We start from the raw sequence: 16840 nt of genomic DNA on the forward strand, positions 1-16840 counted from the left end.
GGAATTAGAATATCCTCGAATGTGTATTTCTACTTATTTAACATGTTATCATTTGGATTCAGTCCTTCAGGCTCTTATGCTAAGTGCTTTTAACTGTAAATGGACTAGGAGCCAAAATTCAGAATTTGGTTCCTACGTGGTTTAGATTTAATCATGGCCTATGTGTTCCTTTAATGCTGTTAACGTCTGTGAAAATAGTAGCTAACTCACTACATGGTAAATTAGATGCTAAAAACATTATAATAAATCAAATTCAATGGAAAATAATGATAAACAGTCTTGATTTCCAGATGAACGTATTTCCTTCTGAAATTTAATTGTTATTTTCATTCTAATCAAAACAATTAGTAATTTTCTGCTGTACCGATACCAATGACAGACAGTAAGAATTTGTCCTACTTGTGTTTATTAACATTTGCTCCCCCTATATCCTTCTTCTGTTTAATTCTGACTCTTTATGTATAGGTGGGTTTCCACTCTTCTGAAACTTTTGCACAGTGGAGTTGACGAGCTTATTGTATGTAACTTTCAGTTCTTTATAGCACAGTTATCTTGAAGTAAATAGATGTGAAAACAAAGCTTCCCAAAAGCAGAAGGGCCGGAGGGGCTATTAACCTCCCACAGTTAGCTGAAAATCATTTTTAATTCTTTTGTGTACTACGCAGAATAGTACATACATACGAGTCTCTGGACAGAGAAACAGATGGTCTTTTCAGACAGGAATTATGAAAACGAGAATAAATATTTCATAATTTTAAATTCCATGCAAGTTTTAAGGGTTTTTCATGTCTCTGTTCCCAAGTGTGTTTTTCTTTCTGAAAGAGGGAAGCAGGAGAAGATTATAAATGGCATATAGCACTTAATTTGCAGGCTTGTACTCCCTGGTTACAACTCTGGCTTCAAGAGCGAAAACACTGCCAGTGCTGCTCTTGGGGAAGTGGGTCCCTGGTCCAGGCTGGGCTGGAAAGCCATACACATGTGAGCTTATGTATGGCCATAGGTGAAAGTAACTTACATCCTGTAGGTTGCTGCAACTCCTAGATTCGTTCTTTTCCTCTTATCTTTGGGTATCCCATGGGTTTTCTTGTTCCTCGAGGAACTGCTTGCACTTGCAGGGGCTGAACATTTGGGACAGCAGACCTCATGTTGACTGAAAGTGATACTGGAGATACTGTTTTTATATTGCCTGATTACTAAAGTCATCAGAACTGAAACAGATTTGTTATAGATGAAGTGTTCTTTGAGTCCTTCTGAGTGTCTCTTTCATGACAGCAGTTTTCCTGTATGTTTTTTTCTGTGTAGGTCACTGACATGATGCTTCAGGACAAACCCTACCCAGATTGGGGAAAGTCAGCCAGAGCTTTCTGGAAGAAAGGGAACGTTAGGATCATTTTATTCTGGTAGGAAAATAATAACATCAAATTATACTAAATGAAGCTTTTATAGAACACCCAAAAATTTGTCTTCTCATTCTCTGTGTCATGAAGCAGTGTAATGGCAATAGAAGGCAAGAAAAGAGAAATGAAAAACTTAACACTGGATCTAACAAAAAATTGTTACAAAAGCTGTATATAAGCAAACACTTCCTAAACAAAATAACTGATGTAAAAATATGGTTTTAAAACTGATTTATACTGTTTCTTTTATTATATGCTTGAGACTGTTTATAATGGAGTTGCAAACGTTTTGCTGCGTGTGATAATATTTAGATATCTAATTGTCAGTTCTTTTAATTAAGGTAAGTACATATGTAAATGTCCTTTTGTGACCTTTAAATTATTCTGAGTAAATCTTTGAATTTGCTCTTGAATGGGATTGCAAATAGCAATTCAGCCACAGATTTTAAAGATAAGTATTTAATAATGAATACAAAAGTTGTAAGGAGAAAGCAAATGTTTGATAATAAGTGTAAATTCAAGTAAATTCAGATCAAGTGGCTCTGCTGAAATAGAACATAAAGTATGCCAGGAAAAAAATGGAAGGTGGAAAATGTATAGTCTAAGGGGCAAACAAGAGGTCCTCGTGGTTAAAGATTAAATAAATTGAAGGGCTTTTTTCAGCAACATTAGCAGCAGAAAATCTGATGAAAACATCAGCAGACCTGCTGTTGTTTTTTTTTTCTAAGAGTAAAAGGAAAGACTTCAAAGGAATTTTTACAAAGAAGTTGAAAACATTATTTAACTGAATTCTGCTACAGAAAATGCAAAGAACTATCTATAATTTTAAAGTAGTAAAAGTGAGATACTATGTTATATTGGGGCAATTAAAGGAAACACAAAGAGAAATTTGGAGGCTGAAGAAAATAGGAGATTCAGATGGCTGAGTGTCTGCAACCAAATCTTACAGGGAACTGATGCAAATTTCATTCTCTCTTAAATGCATAATGAAAAAACAAAGGCTAAAAACTGCTTGTTGTTTTGTTTGTGATGCTTATTTGAACAGACAAGAATTATCCTACTGGTCAGTAAGTCTTAATTCAGTATTAGCTAAATGGAACAGATACATCATTAATAATAGAATTATGAGAAAAACTGATGATTACATTCTGCTAAAAGAAACCAGTGTAGCTCTGCTGAAGGAAAACCTTCTCTGACCTGGTAGAAGTCTTTAACTGTGTCATCAAAATAATGGATTAGGAAGAAATGCTTGATCTAATTTGTTTGGACTTTCAAAAGGCTTCAGACAAAGTTCTTCACTGAAGGCAATTAAGAAAAATAGTAAGCCCCGTGGAGTCTGCTGAAATAATTAAGGAATCAGCTAAGAGATGTGTAGCAAAAGGCATAAACAAAGTAATACCTTTCTGCTGCTCTCATAAGAGCGGGAAGAGCCATTCTTTATGTTAGAAATAGTATTAGTGATTTGCGTATGTCATGTGATTATATATACATTAGTGACATGGCAGAATCTGAAGATGAGGCAAATAATTTGAACTGGTAAATGCTAGCGTGTAAGAAGGATCATAGAAAGCTAGGTGGAAAGATACTGTGATTGAAAAGGTAGAGTTGTGCTGGAAAGCTCAAACAACTCCCTGTCATTATAAGACATGCAGAGGAAGATTTTGCACTGTACTGAGGTGGACAAAAAAGTAAAGCAGATGAATGTTAAGTGGCTCAGATATGTAACAAGTAGGCCAGCAATGATTGGTGTAATTTGGTTAAGTCAGTAAAAAGGTCAGTGTAGAACATCAAATTCTTTTCACTTTTGACTAAAGAATGACCTTGTCTGAACAGCTGTAAAGGACATTAATGAAGAATCAAGTGAAAAAAAAAACACGAACCTTAATTCCTTAATTACACAGAATAGAAGGATGGAAAAAGGTAACATGGTAAAGAGTTTTCTTTTCAAATTTATATGCCAGATACAGAGAATAATAAGATATTATTGAAAGCACATTTATGTTGTTGCGAAAGATGTTATGACTTCTTGCAGTCTGAAATGTTATAAACATGTATTTTTTTCAAATAGTATTCACAGTAATAAAAACTATGAACAGTTTAAAATTGAGATAAAATAATAAAAAAGATATTTCTTTTTGTGAGAGATTCTCATACTAACGCGTATGCTTAATGGGATTTTAGAATCCTAAAGTGTGGCATAAATACTTTTATTTTTAACTTTAAGCATTGAACTAGAATCATCCTGTGCAGCAGTCTACATTCTGTGGAAACATTTAGATTGTGCATATTAGACATCATTAAAAAATAGACTTAGTTTTCCTTATAAGTAAGAAAAATGAAGAGTGAATTAAAGTACTGACAAAGCCATGCACAATAAAGAGACGCATTCCTATTTCATTTGTTATTGTTTAAGTAAGGTGATGTGAGCAGCCTCCTTTCTGAAATGTTCCAAGTGAACCAACCTTGATAGTATGTGCTACACAGATACTGGTATACCAAAATTTGTTTATTCAGGATGTTTCTTACTGATACACCTGTTTTGCAGAGATAGTGTAATTCAGTACACTGTACGTTAATTATTGCAAATAATAGATATGTGATGCACAGTTTTAAGTAGTTGATGAAATGAAAATATTAGATACCCATTGGACTTGTTTTTCTGGTAGCTTCATTTTTACTTCCAGGTTTTTCTTCATAAAATTAGAAAGTGTCTCTAAACACACCAAAGACAGATGGACTGTCATGGGGATAGAGACATCATCCACTTGTTTTTAACGCTTGTAATGACTTTGTGTTTCTCATTTGTCATTCTAACATGCATCAGACCAAGTTAGAGGCTGACCTGCTGGAAAGGAACTCTGCAGAGAAGAACCTTGGTGTCCTGGTGGACAGCAGATTGGCCATGAGCTAGCAGTGTGCCCTTGTGGCCATGAAGGCCAATGGTATCCTGGGGCATGTTACAAAGAGTGTGGCCAGCAAGTTGAGGAAGGTGATCCTTCCCCTCTCCTCTGCCCTGGTAAGGTCACATCTGGACTTCTGTGTCCAGTTCTGGGCTATCCAGTTCAAAAAACACAGGGAACTTCCAGAAAGTGTCTGGCATAAGGCTACAAAGATGACTGGGACCTGGGGCATCTCCTGTATGAGAAGGATTGTGAGACTGGGACTGTTCAGCCTGGAGAAAAGATTGACGATGGATCTTATCAATGCTTATAAATATCTAAAGGGCCAGAGTCAAGAGGATGAGGCCAAGCTCTTTTCAGTGGTGCCTAGTGACAGAAGAAAGGGCAGTGGGTGAAAACTTGAAGTTCCATCTGAACATGAAGAAAAACTTTACTGTGGGAGTGATGGAGCACTAGAACAGGGTGCTCAGAGAGGCTGTGGCGTCTCCTTCTCTGGAGATATTCAGAACCTTCTGGGACACTTTCCCATGTAACGTACTGTAGGGAACTTGCTTTCATAGGTGGGTTGGACTCTGTGGTCTACAGAAGTCCTTTCCAGCCCCTACAATTCTGTGGTTCTGTTATTTGGAAATATTTTCAGCTTTCCAGTGCAACTAATTAGTACAGATTTTAATTTAGTTTATTCTCTGCTGCTTCAAATCATTCCTTGCAAGCATTGTCAGCAACCTCTGTTTGGCTGTTCATGAGGATTCTGGCTGCCTTTTGAGTGTCTTCAAAACATAATTCTTCCACAAACAATTCAACTAAGTAAAAAATATCAATTTGGTAATTGTACTTGTCTCGTCCATCAATAAGTGGTTTATTGAAGTACTTCATCCTTTTTTTATAGCTTTTCGTTTTTGTTTTTAATAAAAAAAATCTCCATTTTGGTTATATACAGCTCTGCTGATGGCTAATTTTGCCATGTAGGCACCTTGTTATAACGTTATTATGGTCTGTGTTACACTGTACATGAATTGGGTAAGATGGCCTTTAGAATGCAATGAAGTATCAGGAATGGTGGTAAAATTAGGATGGTACAGGTAGGTCTGTAGACTACAAAAGGAAGATAGGAGTAGAATACTATACATCTGCACCATCTGACTCTCTGATGAGGCTGTGGTAGAGAGATTATTACTGTCATCAGTGCTCTGCAAAGTTACAAGTGTGAATTGAAATAGCTTGATTTATAATTTTGGATGTGTTGACAATTTTTCTTATTTAGGAGAGATGTTATATATGAAATACAAGGATTGTCAGAAAAAAAGTGTTGTTAAATTCAGGCAAACAAAGATCTTGAACAAGACTAACTGTGAGCAAATAACAGTGGCTTCTGAGAAGTTAAATAAACAGATTAGAGCATTAGTTTTTTTTAATGTATGGACATTTGATGAAGCAGAGACAGATGTACTATGTAAGCAGACTGGTTATTTTCTGAATAGTTTTTGATTTCTTTGAAATGCTGAATAAGTCTGTCCTATACTAAAAGTCTTTATTTATAAGGAAACCATTTGTTAAGACAGGAGAAAGACAACTGAATATATTATTGAGTGAACTGTAAAAGGAATAAAATAGCGTCAAGATAATCCATGAATAACTACTTAAAAATGAGTTAGTTTACAGGATCTCTCTTCTGCACAAAACAAGTGCTGATTCATTTAAGATTTCAGCAAGAAAGGCATGGACACTTAAGGCTGTTTGATTTGTTTATTGAGCAAAAGTTGGAAATTAGTCAAAAGGTGGCAGGAATCTTATGTCCCTTCTGGTGTCCAGGAACTCAGCTATTGCAGGATCTGCTCTCTACGATGTCTTATGTGGCAGCCCTCCAAACCCTGTGAGACCTCAACCATAGCAGTTACGATAACATCACCAGGACATCTCTGGGCAGTGCATACTTTTCAGTTAATAGAGGAAAGACTCGAATACTCTCTCTTGACAAATTGTTCCAATATTAATTGTCCTCAAATTTTCTTATCAGAGGAGAAGGAGATTATAGTGAGCAAGATGTAAAGAGTTCTGCAAATGAACATTTAACTGTAGGGAAAAACAGAACATGAACAAAAATAAAGGAGATTACTGGAAGAGAGGATAAGACCTGCTAAGATCTGTGTAACCATAGAAGAGAAAAATGATATGCAGAGGTAGATTATCAAAATGGTGGAGTGTAGAGATAACAGTGGATTGTGCAGTTGCATATTGATCGCAGACAGAGTGACAGAATAATATACACCAGCTCCCTGTCTGAATATACAAGTAGCATGCTGGAATCCATTTCTGTGGTGTTCCCAGCTGTACGTTTGTTGTACATATACACAGTGATCAGTATTCATTGGTGCAGTAGTGTCTTTGACATAGGATTCTTGCCCAAAGTAATAGGAAAGAGCAAACCAACTTGGAGAAGAAATAAAATAATATGGAAAATTATAAAATTGTGATTCTCTGTGTTCTCTATGTTTGACTTTGGAAACTGAATAATATTCTCATAGTATGTGTTTCCATAAGCTCTCTAGCTTTCTTTAATGCAAACCAAGATTACACATCCTCAGAAATGTGTTAATCATTATGGTACTTTGATTCAGCAAGTTTGTAATATAGTTTTAAAAGCTTTTATTCAAATTAATTGCTCAGAGTTGCTACAGGCCACAGAGTTGTATACATCTGTTATTTTGATAGCAGATTGTGGTAAACATAGTTTTCTGTAGGATTTTTAATTGGACAACATTTTAAACCCTGAGACTCAAGGAAGCTTCCTTTTAGGATAGAGAGCCATATCTCCCACCCAGAAATGAGTGATTTTCTGTTATGTACCTAATTAAGTGTTTGGTTTGATAAGTTAAACTTCTGTATTCTGTGCCTTCACAGTCAAGGTGATAAATGTGTACTGGACAACTGTGTTCATTTCAATTATATGATTGTAGTTCATATATTTGTTTAAAAGACAGCTTCTTAAAACATCCATTCTTTTCATTATACTCTGCACTAAGAAAAGCTAATTAGATATTATAGCTTTGCCAACCTAAATTACATACTAATCCAAAGAAAACAAACCTTTTATCAAGTTTGTGTAAAGGGTCCTATGCTGCAGTCACACAAATATAACTGTACAAAGCAACAAAATAATTATGTTTATGTATAATGAAATATGCATTCACACACATACATTATTATTTCTTTATTTTGAAGTTTTAAAAGTTTACTTATCTATAATTTGCCTTGCAATAGGATACTCAGTCGGATTGAAGCCTGAAATGACTTAGAAGGGAAGGAAGATTTCCAGTAAAAATTGTAAATATTGTAAGTCAAAAGAGCATAAAAGTAATTTACAGTATTGGTGCTCCCAGTAAATCTTTCATTCTAATGCTATAACCAAAGTCAGTAAATTCAATTTGGCCTCCAAATAAGCAAGAAAACAAATAGGTTCCTTGCTATTTATTTTCAGTCACAATGTAAAGTGTTCACTTTCACAGAGGATTTATGTTGAATAATTTGACTGCTAATCTGGACAGGCATTGTTAAATGTATTTTGAGAAGATAAAACTGTCTGTGAATAGTAATTATTGCATTTAGCCTGACAATCAAGAAGTAACACAATTTGTCAAGAGGTGACTAAAATATTTTTGATAGCTTTCATTTGATGTATTGGTAAACCCTGCAGTAAGATTACGATAATTAACATGTCTTGAAAATAAATTATAATAATCCATCCCTTTCCTTTCTTTCTCACTCCTTCATTCCCTTCCTTCCACACAACAATAACCCCAAAACTACCAACATTCTGCGCCTACTTGTGATAGGAAGAACAGTGAAATGAGGAAGGAAAAGCATTTGAGACAAAATCATGCTCGGGGAACCTTGAGATCTCTGATTCAAAAGTCACTATCACATCCCTTTGGCGTGAAGATTAGATTTGTTAAATTTATTTTGTTCAAGTTACATAAAGTGGTCACATTTTTCTATTTATTTTTATGGAAAGTCTCGCTCCAATTTATAGGAGGGAGAGAAGGCTCTTTGATATTTTATATACTCAGCAAGAGATTAAGAAACAACGGCTCAAATGTTAGTTCGACCAGTTTATTAGAAATCTTAATCAGGGAGATGGGGAAGGGAAGGACAGTGACTATTATGAGTTAGGGTGATTGGGAAGAGAAATAGGGCGATAGAAAAGATAGGAAATAAGCAAGAATTGCGTAAAGTGGGGATAGTCACTACCAGGATCCAGCAGCGGTCCCGTTGCACAACGTTCCAATGGTCTGAGGGAAAAGTGCAGGAGGAGAGCAGCAGGAGTGTAGCCGGCCTTGGACAGCAAGCAGGTAGCAGGAAGAAGCAGCAGGGTAAGTCCAGGAGGAAGCAGCAGGACTCAGGTAGTATGCCCAGGAGAGAGTCCATCAGCATGCAGGATTCTGTAGTGAGGGATCTGATGGCAGACACCTTTCTTCAGCCTGCGGGTCTCAGGTCGTGAGGAATCTGCTGTCAGAAGACTTTCGGGGGAGAGCAGCAGCAGCATGGCCAGCCTTAGTCAGCAGGAAGGTGCGGTGACAGAGTAGGTCCAGGAGGGAGAGGGGCAGGACGTGAGGCTTCTCATGTTCAAAAAACACTCTTCTATCCTTCTCTTCCTGCCAACATGGCTTTCCTGGGTACTTGAGTAAGAGTCATGTGCAGTACCCCCTGAGATGGCCATTTTCCTCGAAATAAGCCCACACAAAAGACTGCTTCCTGGCCCATTAATCTGTGGCTTATTTCTCTCTCTTGTTGCCCCTGGCCTTGTCCATCTGTGTCCCTCAGACAAAGGATTTCACAACCCTTGTCCAGGACTTGTCCGTGTTCTCTAGACAAGGGATTTCTCAACCCTGGTCAAGGACTTGCTTGGACTTGTTCATCAGCAAGCTTGGAGGCAATGGCATAAAAGAATAATCTCTTCCAGCCCTGCAGATCAAACAAAATGTATATTCTTTCTTATTTGTGTCTTTGAATGAAAGAAGGATTGGCAGAGATGGAGAAGGAGTGTAGCATGGCAGTTAACTCTCATATGATGTAGGACATACATGCGCATCCGTCTCCACATCCACACTTTAGACAGCAGAAGAGGTGAGTGAGGGAGCTCTCACCACCCGTTGCTCAAATATCATTACCCTGTTAAGTTCTAGTGTTTAAATATTTCATATACTGATGCAGTAAAAAAAAAGACTACTCTGACTGAAAGCTTAGTAGCTACAGAACAGAGAAAAAGAACAGTGTATTTAGGATTGGGCCTGTAAACTTTTGTTTCACCTTTGATTTGGCTTAAATTCTTTTAACTGTTGTAGTACCCTTGTATTTTATAGCATATACTTTCAGTTGCTCAGTCTGTTTTTGAGCTATATTTGGTATGTACTTGCTGACTTCAATAGCTGATAGCCTGTTAGAGAAAGAGACTGTTTTTATTCCTACATAATTGCTAGATCCCTAAGTATAGCCTTCATAATTGGATGGATATGGCAACCCATCTTCACCTCTTAAAAAGTACGTTTTATTCTATCTGTTAGTGAGCAAGAGGTATATCATGAGCAGTTACTAAAAATATTTTATCCAAAGTGTAGCTTTAATAAAACTTCTTAAAATGCAGTGTCTGCAATGCTTCAGTAATAATGGCCCTTCTAAATGAAAATGCTTTCACAAAATCACATTCTATGCCAAAAAAAAAAAAAGAATATCTGTAATGCTTAGATGAAAATTTCCCTTAGCAGAATTCAAAAGTTCTTTTCTTTGAAGTAGTCAAATGCAATCCTTCATTCAGACACAGGGGCAGTGTAGATGTTGCAGCAAGTCCTCTTTTAGATTAATCTGCACCAGAAGGTTTCCACAGACTTTTTGCTAAGCAGTAGACACCGCTGCCTCCTCCCAAGCTTGAAGGAAGATCCAGCTGTAGAGCTGAAGTGTCACTAATGTGGTTGGTTGTTCTGTTACTGTTCTCGTTCCAATTGTTTTCCCTTCCCTCCTCATCTGCAATATAAATTCATTTGTTATTAACAGAAGCATCTCCAATCTTTAGTATTTAGAGCTAGTGTATTTCTAGATGCATTGTAAAATTAGGATGAGTATCAGAAAATTGTGTGGATTATACAATCATGCAGGCATAAGAAAATGCTGAAAGTTGAATTGTAATAATGTACAGTCAAGTAACTGTGAATCCTACACCAAAACCAGAAGTTATAAGTATTGCAAATAGATCAGCACTCGTAATGTGGGCTATTGCTGATACAGCAAAAAAAAATGCATGTCAGGTTCTCAGGGTAGGAATTCCTATCTTGAACCCTTGCTTAAGCATTCTCAGGCCTGGTAAAATTGTTGCCCAAAACATGCTCTGACTGACTCAAACTTAAGCCTCCCTGGAGAAACCTTAATGAATCCATGCTGTGTGGAGTAGATACAGCCTCAGCCAACGGTTCTGTGCAAGATGGGCATTCTGAAAGGCCACAGAATTCAAAGGAGATCAGGAAATGAGTGCTTCAGCTGCTGGTACTCCCAGACATCGTTCACAGACTTTGTCATGGATAGATTCCAAAAATCAATTCAGTTTTGTAAGATAAATGTGGTGATTAGAGCAATCAAATTATTTCCCTTCCTGGAATCCTGGAATACTTTTTTAAACTTGCATTTCTCCTTAACATAATTCATGTTTAAACTTGTGCATTAGAATTTGCTGATGTATTTAGCTGAAATCTGGACTCATCATCTTTCTCGTATTCCCGTATTTCCCATAAATACTCAATATTTGCATGTTCTAAATTGAAAAGCACATAGGAGTCATTTCAATGAAAGTGATTACTCAATTAAAACTAACGTTTCAGGATGAGCTTAACAAAACCATGAAGGTGAATATACATGCTATTAATTAGTCCTTGTATATAACCTCCATTTAGGATATAAGGAGAATTTGTTCTGCTTCTTCCTTGCTTTTCTACTTTGAAAACAAATCACTAGAGCTTAAAAATTAGAAGAATTGGTTGACAACCATCTGAATCAAGACATACAACTCTAAAGTATCTTTTTTTTTTTTTTATTCCTGGACAACATAAAGAGAATATCGTCACCATATTTTTATTTCAAATAATTGCATACTGTCTGTCTGTAATTGTGACAGCAGAGAAAACAGCAGCTCAGACAAAGAATAGATTAAATTTTAAATAAAATCATATTGAAAGACAAATGGACCTCTGGGTTTTTTGTTTGTTTGTTTCTTTCTTTCTTTCTTAATAGATGTCTTGATGCTTTACCATCTTTTCTGGTATTTTTTTTTAAATTTTTTTTAGTTAACACTTAAGAAACCACGGTAGCAGTTAAATGCTGGTTTGGTTTAATTTCAGACAATGTATCTTTGAGGTACTTTCTCTAAATGGAAGTTATCTCAGTGAACATGGTGAATTTCTCATATGCAGTAATCAAAGTCAGGAGCTTCAGTAAACATTGTATAAACAAAAATAGCATTATCATGGTACCAGATATTTTCCATCTTTTCAGATTCTTTACCTACTGAAATAAATGATCTTTTCCTTGAAGAAAACCTCGAATGCGGTTTACTGTTGTTTGTCTTGCATTGATGATTACTTTGGTACATTGGTGAGCGCAGCAATGACTTTCATGCAGACAAAGAGTAAACCTTTCTGGATTTCTATGGGAAGGACATCAGCCCTTCTTGTCCATGATGGCCAAAGGGGTAATGCAAATCCAGGGGCAACCATCTGAAAACATATATTCAATCTAGAGAGAGACACATCTTTTTGGAAGCTTTGTTTCTTACACTCTAGGTCATTGCTTCCCCATTTCTTTTTTAAATACTCTCCTGTTGCAGAATAACTTTATTTTAATTTCATTAAGGGAAAAATATAGTTTGGAAGGCGGAAGACAAAGGCAAAAAAATGGTCAGAAATTGCATTAAAACAAGAGGAATTCATGTCAATTTCCTACCTTGCTATTGCATCTTTCGTTTATTTATAGATGCACTGAAAATAAAAGCATGATTCTTATTTTAAAGATACTACCTATAGCTTTCTCCCAGTGCTCAAAAAATGTTCTCTTTGAGAGATCATGACTACATTATTTCTGGCGCAAACTCTTGAACCTATCAGTTTTATCATACATTGAGGAGTTGTATGATAAGTAGAATGTGCCTTTTTTTCTTTTTCATTTCTTTCTTTCTCTGCCTGCTCATGGTCTGAACCTATTATTTAGATCAATTATTTTAAATTTTTATTTGAATTTTTACCTAATTGGAACGTAGTGGGAACTTCTAATAACAAAGTGCCCTAAGGTGTCTCTACTATGAACTGAACTAAATAATTTTAAAAATTTAGTAGATTAATTTCCTATAAGCAGCCACCCATGACCAGTGTTTCAAAACAAACAACGATTAAGAATGCACTCATTTAGACTCTCTACCCTGCTGATGTTGTGTAGCCCAAGAACAAGTGAACTCTTCACCCTAAGGAGGTTTGAGTCTGGAATTCAAATTTTAAAAAGAAAAATAACTCAGAGATACATTAAATACTTCATCTAGAAATGCAATTTTCTGCTCACACAAAGCAGGATATCAGGAAGAAAAATAGCCCTTGACACGTGCTCAGCCTCAAGTTATTTGCATGCTTTGACCTGACCTAATTGACTAAAATATTCCAGGCCTATTCGTGTAGTGCAGAAAGATAGGTCTTGGTCAAGGAAATAAAGAGGGGCATGTTTTCAATGACAGTAAACAAGCTGAAAAGATCTCATTTGACTTTTAAATAATTCATTGAGTTGCAAGAACCATAGTTTAGGTAGGAAATAATCATCTTCAAATTGAGTAAATTTTATGTGGACAGACTGGAGAAAGACAACACGTACAATGGCAGTGTCATTCTTAGCGCATTGATGTTCAGGATGAAACTTCTAAGACGGAGCCAAAACAGGCCCAAGTTTCTTGTAGCTCCTCTGCAGTGTTCTATCACTTGAAGTCTAATGTAACCAAGCTACTAAACATTCAACGATAATATGATTTCAGCTATAAGGACAGGCTAAGAGAGCTGGGGCTTTTCAGCCTGCAGAAGAGAAGACCTGGGACGCCTTATAGCAGCCTTCCAGTATCTGGGGGACTTCAGGAAAACTGGGGAGGGACTTTTTATGAGGGCAGGAAGTGGCAAGACCAGAGGAAACGGTTTTAAACTGGAAGAAGGTAGATTTAGAAATTCTTTACTGTGAGGGTGGTGAGACAATGGAACAGGTTGCCCAGAGAAGTTGTTAATTCCCTCGCTGGAATCACTCCAAGCCAGGCTGGATGGAGCTTTAAGCAGCCTGTTCTAGAGGGAGGTGTCCTGCCTATATAAGGGGACCTGGAACTACAAGATATTAAAGGTCCTTTCTAACCCAAACCATTCTATGATTCTATAATTTTCAGGGATGCCTCCGATGTATTATATTAGCTTGACCAAGCTGCATGATCATATATCCATTATAATGAAATACACTGTTAATGTAGCCATTTTTCATCTAGAGAGTAGTAGTACTGATGTTAGTTTAAATGTGTAAATATAGAGGCTTTAAGGCTGTGAAGACTTGAATGTCCAGGCTATCGAGGAGGCCAGATGGTGTCTAGTGGCATTGATGGGATTGTTTCCTCAGAGAGGTATACTTAAGATATTAGCTACCACAGTTTAAGTATACTTGTCCTTAATAACCTAAACCGGAAAAGTTTTGGTTCACAGTAGAATAATTTACATTTCACAACATTGTGACTGTTTGAACAAGACCTTTGAAACATTTAGCTTTTCCCCTTGTGCGCAGCCAATTTGATAAAATTATTTGAACTTCTTAAGTTTTATTATTATGCAATGCAAAAAAATTTTACTTGCTCCCAAAGCAAATTAATTTATATGATGAAAGCATCTGGTATGTAATAATAACATTTCAAAGAAAAATGATATTATGTTTCAAAAAGATGGAGCTTTGTACTGACAATTAAACTTTGCATTAAAGTTTTGATTAGTAGAGTTCTTCAGCTGTTACTACCTGAAAGATTTCCCTGAAGGGCTATTTTGGTGTCTTCATCCAGAAGTGCCACTTTCTTCACGTGCCACAAATGTTTCAATGACTGCAATATATTTTGGCTGGTTTCAAGGAGCATACGTTCTCTTTTAATCTGTACATAACCTCAATTAGTGTTCAGGTCAGTAAGTGGGAAGACATTTATGAAATCAATCATTTTGGGTTAAGGAGTACACATACTGCAAGTGTACTAATGGAATGGAAATAATGCCTGGAACATCTCCAGAAGAGTCATAGTCTCAATGGAGCAATTAAATATGTATGAAGAATGTTTGCATTGAAGTTCAAACACATCAGCCTGAGGCTTATATTTTTGGTTTAATTTATTCACAGCCTTTCTGTGTACTGCTGCTTGATGCTCCAAAAACACTTCTGCACACTGCTTCCTGCATCGTCTGTGTGTCCGCAGACTGACAGATACAGTGGCAACTGCTATTTTTAATCACCATCTCCAGAGCAATGAGTAGACTGTAGTAGAAATGTGCAGTGTTATTATGCAGGTTAATAGATTTTGTTCATTAATATATTCCTCTACCAATCACTGTAAGGGAAGTGGTATTCAGAATTAATTTAGACAGTGTTTGAGTATTTAGCAAAACTTCATAGTCTGAACACTCTGGCATTACTAGGTCTTCAAATTAGGGTATTGCATGGTATGGCCTGTATTACATGTCTTCATATCACTGCTTTTATTCTTCATGGAAGAGATGCTTGTACTAAAGCTAGAGGCTGCTTTTCAGTATTGTCAGTGAATACTGGAGCTCTTTAAAAAGGTAGTGGTAATATTTTCTGATAATTACAGTTCTTTGCAAAACATATGAAGAAACAAATGCTCTTGTCAGTAATAAATAAAACTAAAGTATTTGGGCTTTGTAAATAGATTCTGATTATTTTCATGACTCTTGGTTCTATATTTTGTCACTGATCAGAGAGCACCAGCGTATTTGTTGGTTCATTTGTTATCAGTTCATAAAGTATGAATAAATGAGATTGTCATATAACTAAGCTTTGAGCTACTGGCAAAACATCTGAGCAATCAGTGTCTTAAAAGGATTGCTGGTAATGTAATTGCTTGTGGAAAATGTATATATGTGTCTCCCATCTGAAAACAGCACCATCTTAATATGTTGTTTAAGCAACGATATTAGTGGAATGAGAGCACACACTACTGATAGGTATTTATATAAACACTGAACTAAAGCCAGAAATGTAGTTTTGTTTCTTTAGCTAGTTTCAAGGCTGTTTTAAAACAAAGCTTACTTTCTAATTACACTGTAGTTATTTTATTAAAAAAAATAGAATTGTGAGACCTCAAAGCTTCCAGTAGAATTTTGTTTAGTCTGAAGAAAAATCTGTTTATGTATGTCCATTAATAGCATCTATAAACCAGCTAATATTAATACCACTAAAGCTCACAAAAAATGAGGTGCTAATATGACCACTATTACTAGAAATGCCAGGGATACGTAATGGGACTGCCCTCAAGTCATCCTAGAGAAGCAGAATCAATTTAGTGTCTTCAGTTCAGGCACAGAATGAATGATCGTGGTGATGCAAAATTAAGGAAACCTCTATGCTTGTGAGAAGTTGTGGTCAATGTCTTTTGATACGTACTTTAACAAGCAAGTCAGTTGACTTTTCCTAGTGTCTAGAGAAGAAATGTCCCCATAAACATATTGAAACAAACATCAGACCTTCATATTTTTTTAAATCAATGGTGAAAGCCCAGTAGTCTTCAGTGGAAATGTAATATTCTTTTGGATATTGACGGCTTTTTTTTTTATTTTATTTTTTTCCCAATTAATTCTAGAGATGTCTTACCAAATGTTGGTCATTTGTTTTGTTTTTGTTTATTTTTTTTCCCTTATTTTCTGATTTTGAGTAATAATAATATTCCTAAAATTCATATCCTTGTGATGTTTGCATCAGAATCCTGATTGAGTTATTTCTTACAATACATGGGCAAATAATTGGCCTTTCTCGGTGTAAGAAGTTGTATGATTACTCTTGGTAGCATGGCATTCTAGACTGTAACATTTAATAAGTGTCCTATGACAGCATGACATTTGTTATGTTTCATGGTAACAAGGTCAGGTTAATAAAAGGATACTGGTATGTGTGCTCAGAAAATATGAAAAACATTTTACCCTTCTGGGAAAATGAGCAATAGCCAAAGTAGTTATACCTTCACTATCTGAATGTACTGTGTGCACTGGAATTGCATGGTCACAACCTGAACCAATGGTTGAGCACCAGATGAGAAAGTGTGGCTAAACCAGGGACTGCAGGTGCAAGCAATGCACCTGAGTGACTGGAGGGGATGGAGTCTGGATCCACCCCTCCTCACCCACATTTAAAGGTTAGCAGCTGAAAGAGCAGTATCTCTCTGGGTAGAGATTGTAGTTTTCATGTTTTGTCATGGGTTATTGGAAGGGGGAACTTTTTTTTTCT

At 36.2% G+C, this 16840-nt stretch overlaps 1 protein-coding gene across 4 annotated transcripts in view; it reads left to right on the forward strand.

Moving 5' to 3' along the window:
• The window catches only part of TMEM117 (transmembrane protein 117), a 192065-nt gene that overhangs the window by 118726 nt on the left and 56499 nt on the right, over positions 1–16840 (forward strand). For all 4 annotated transcript variants that reach the window (XR_002111932.2, XM_031553409.1, XM_031553408.1 and 1 more), the window contains one exon: positions 1303–1400. Coding sequence is in view for 3 of the 4 variants with exons in the window: in XM_031553409.1 (XP_031409269.1) it covers positions 1303–1400 (98 nt within the window). In the remaining variant the exon portion in view is untranslated. The remainder of the gene's footprint in view (positions 1–1302; positions 1401–16840) is intronic.

This window comes from Meleagris gallopavo, chromosome 1, assembly GCF_000146605.3.
Source record: "Meleagris gallopavo isolate NT-WF06-2002-E0010 breed Aviagen turkey brand Nicholas breeding stock chromosome 1, Turkey_5.1, whole genome shotgun sequence".
Classification (NCBI taxonomy): domain Eukaryota; kingdom Metazoa; phylum Chordata; class Aves; order Galliformes; family Phasianidae; genus Meleagris; species Meleagris gallopavo.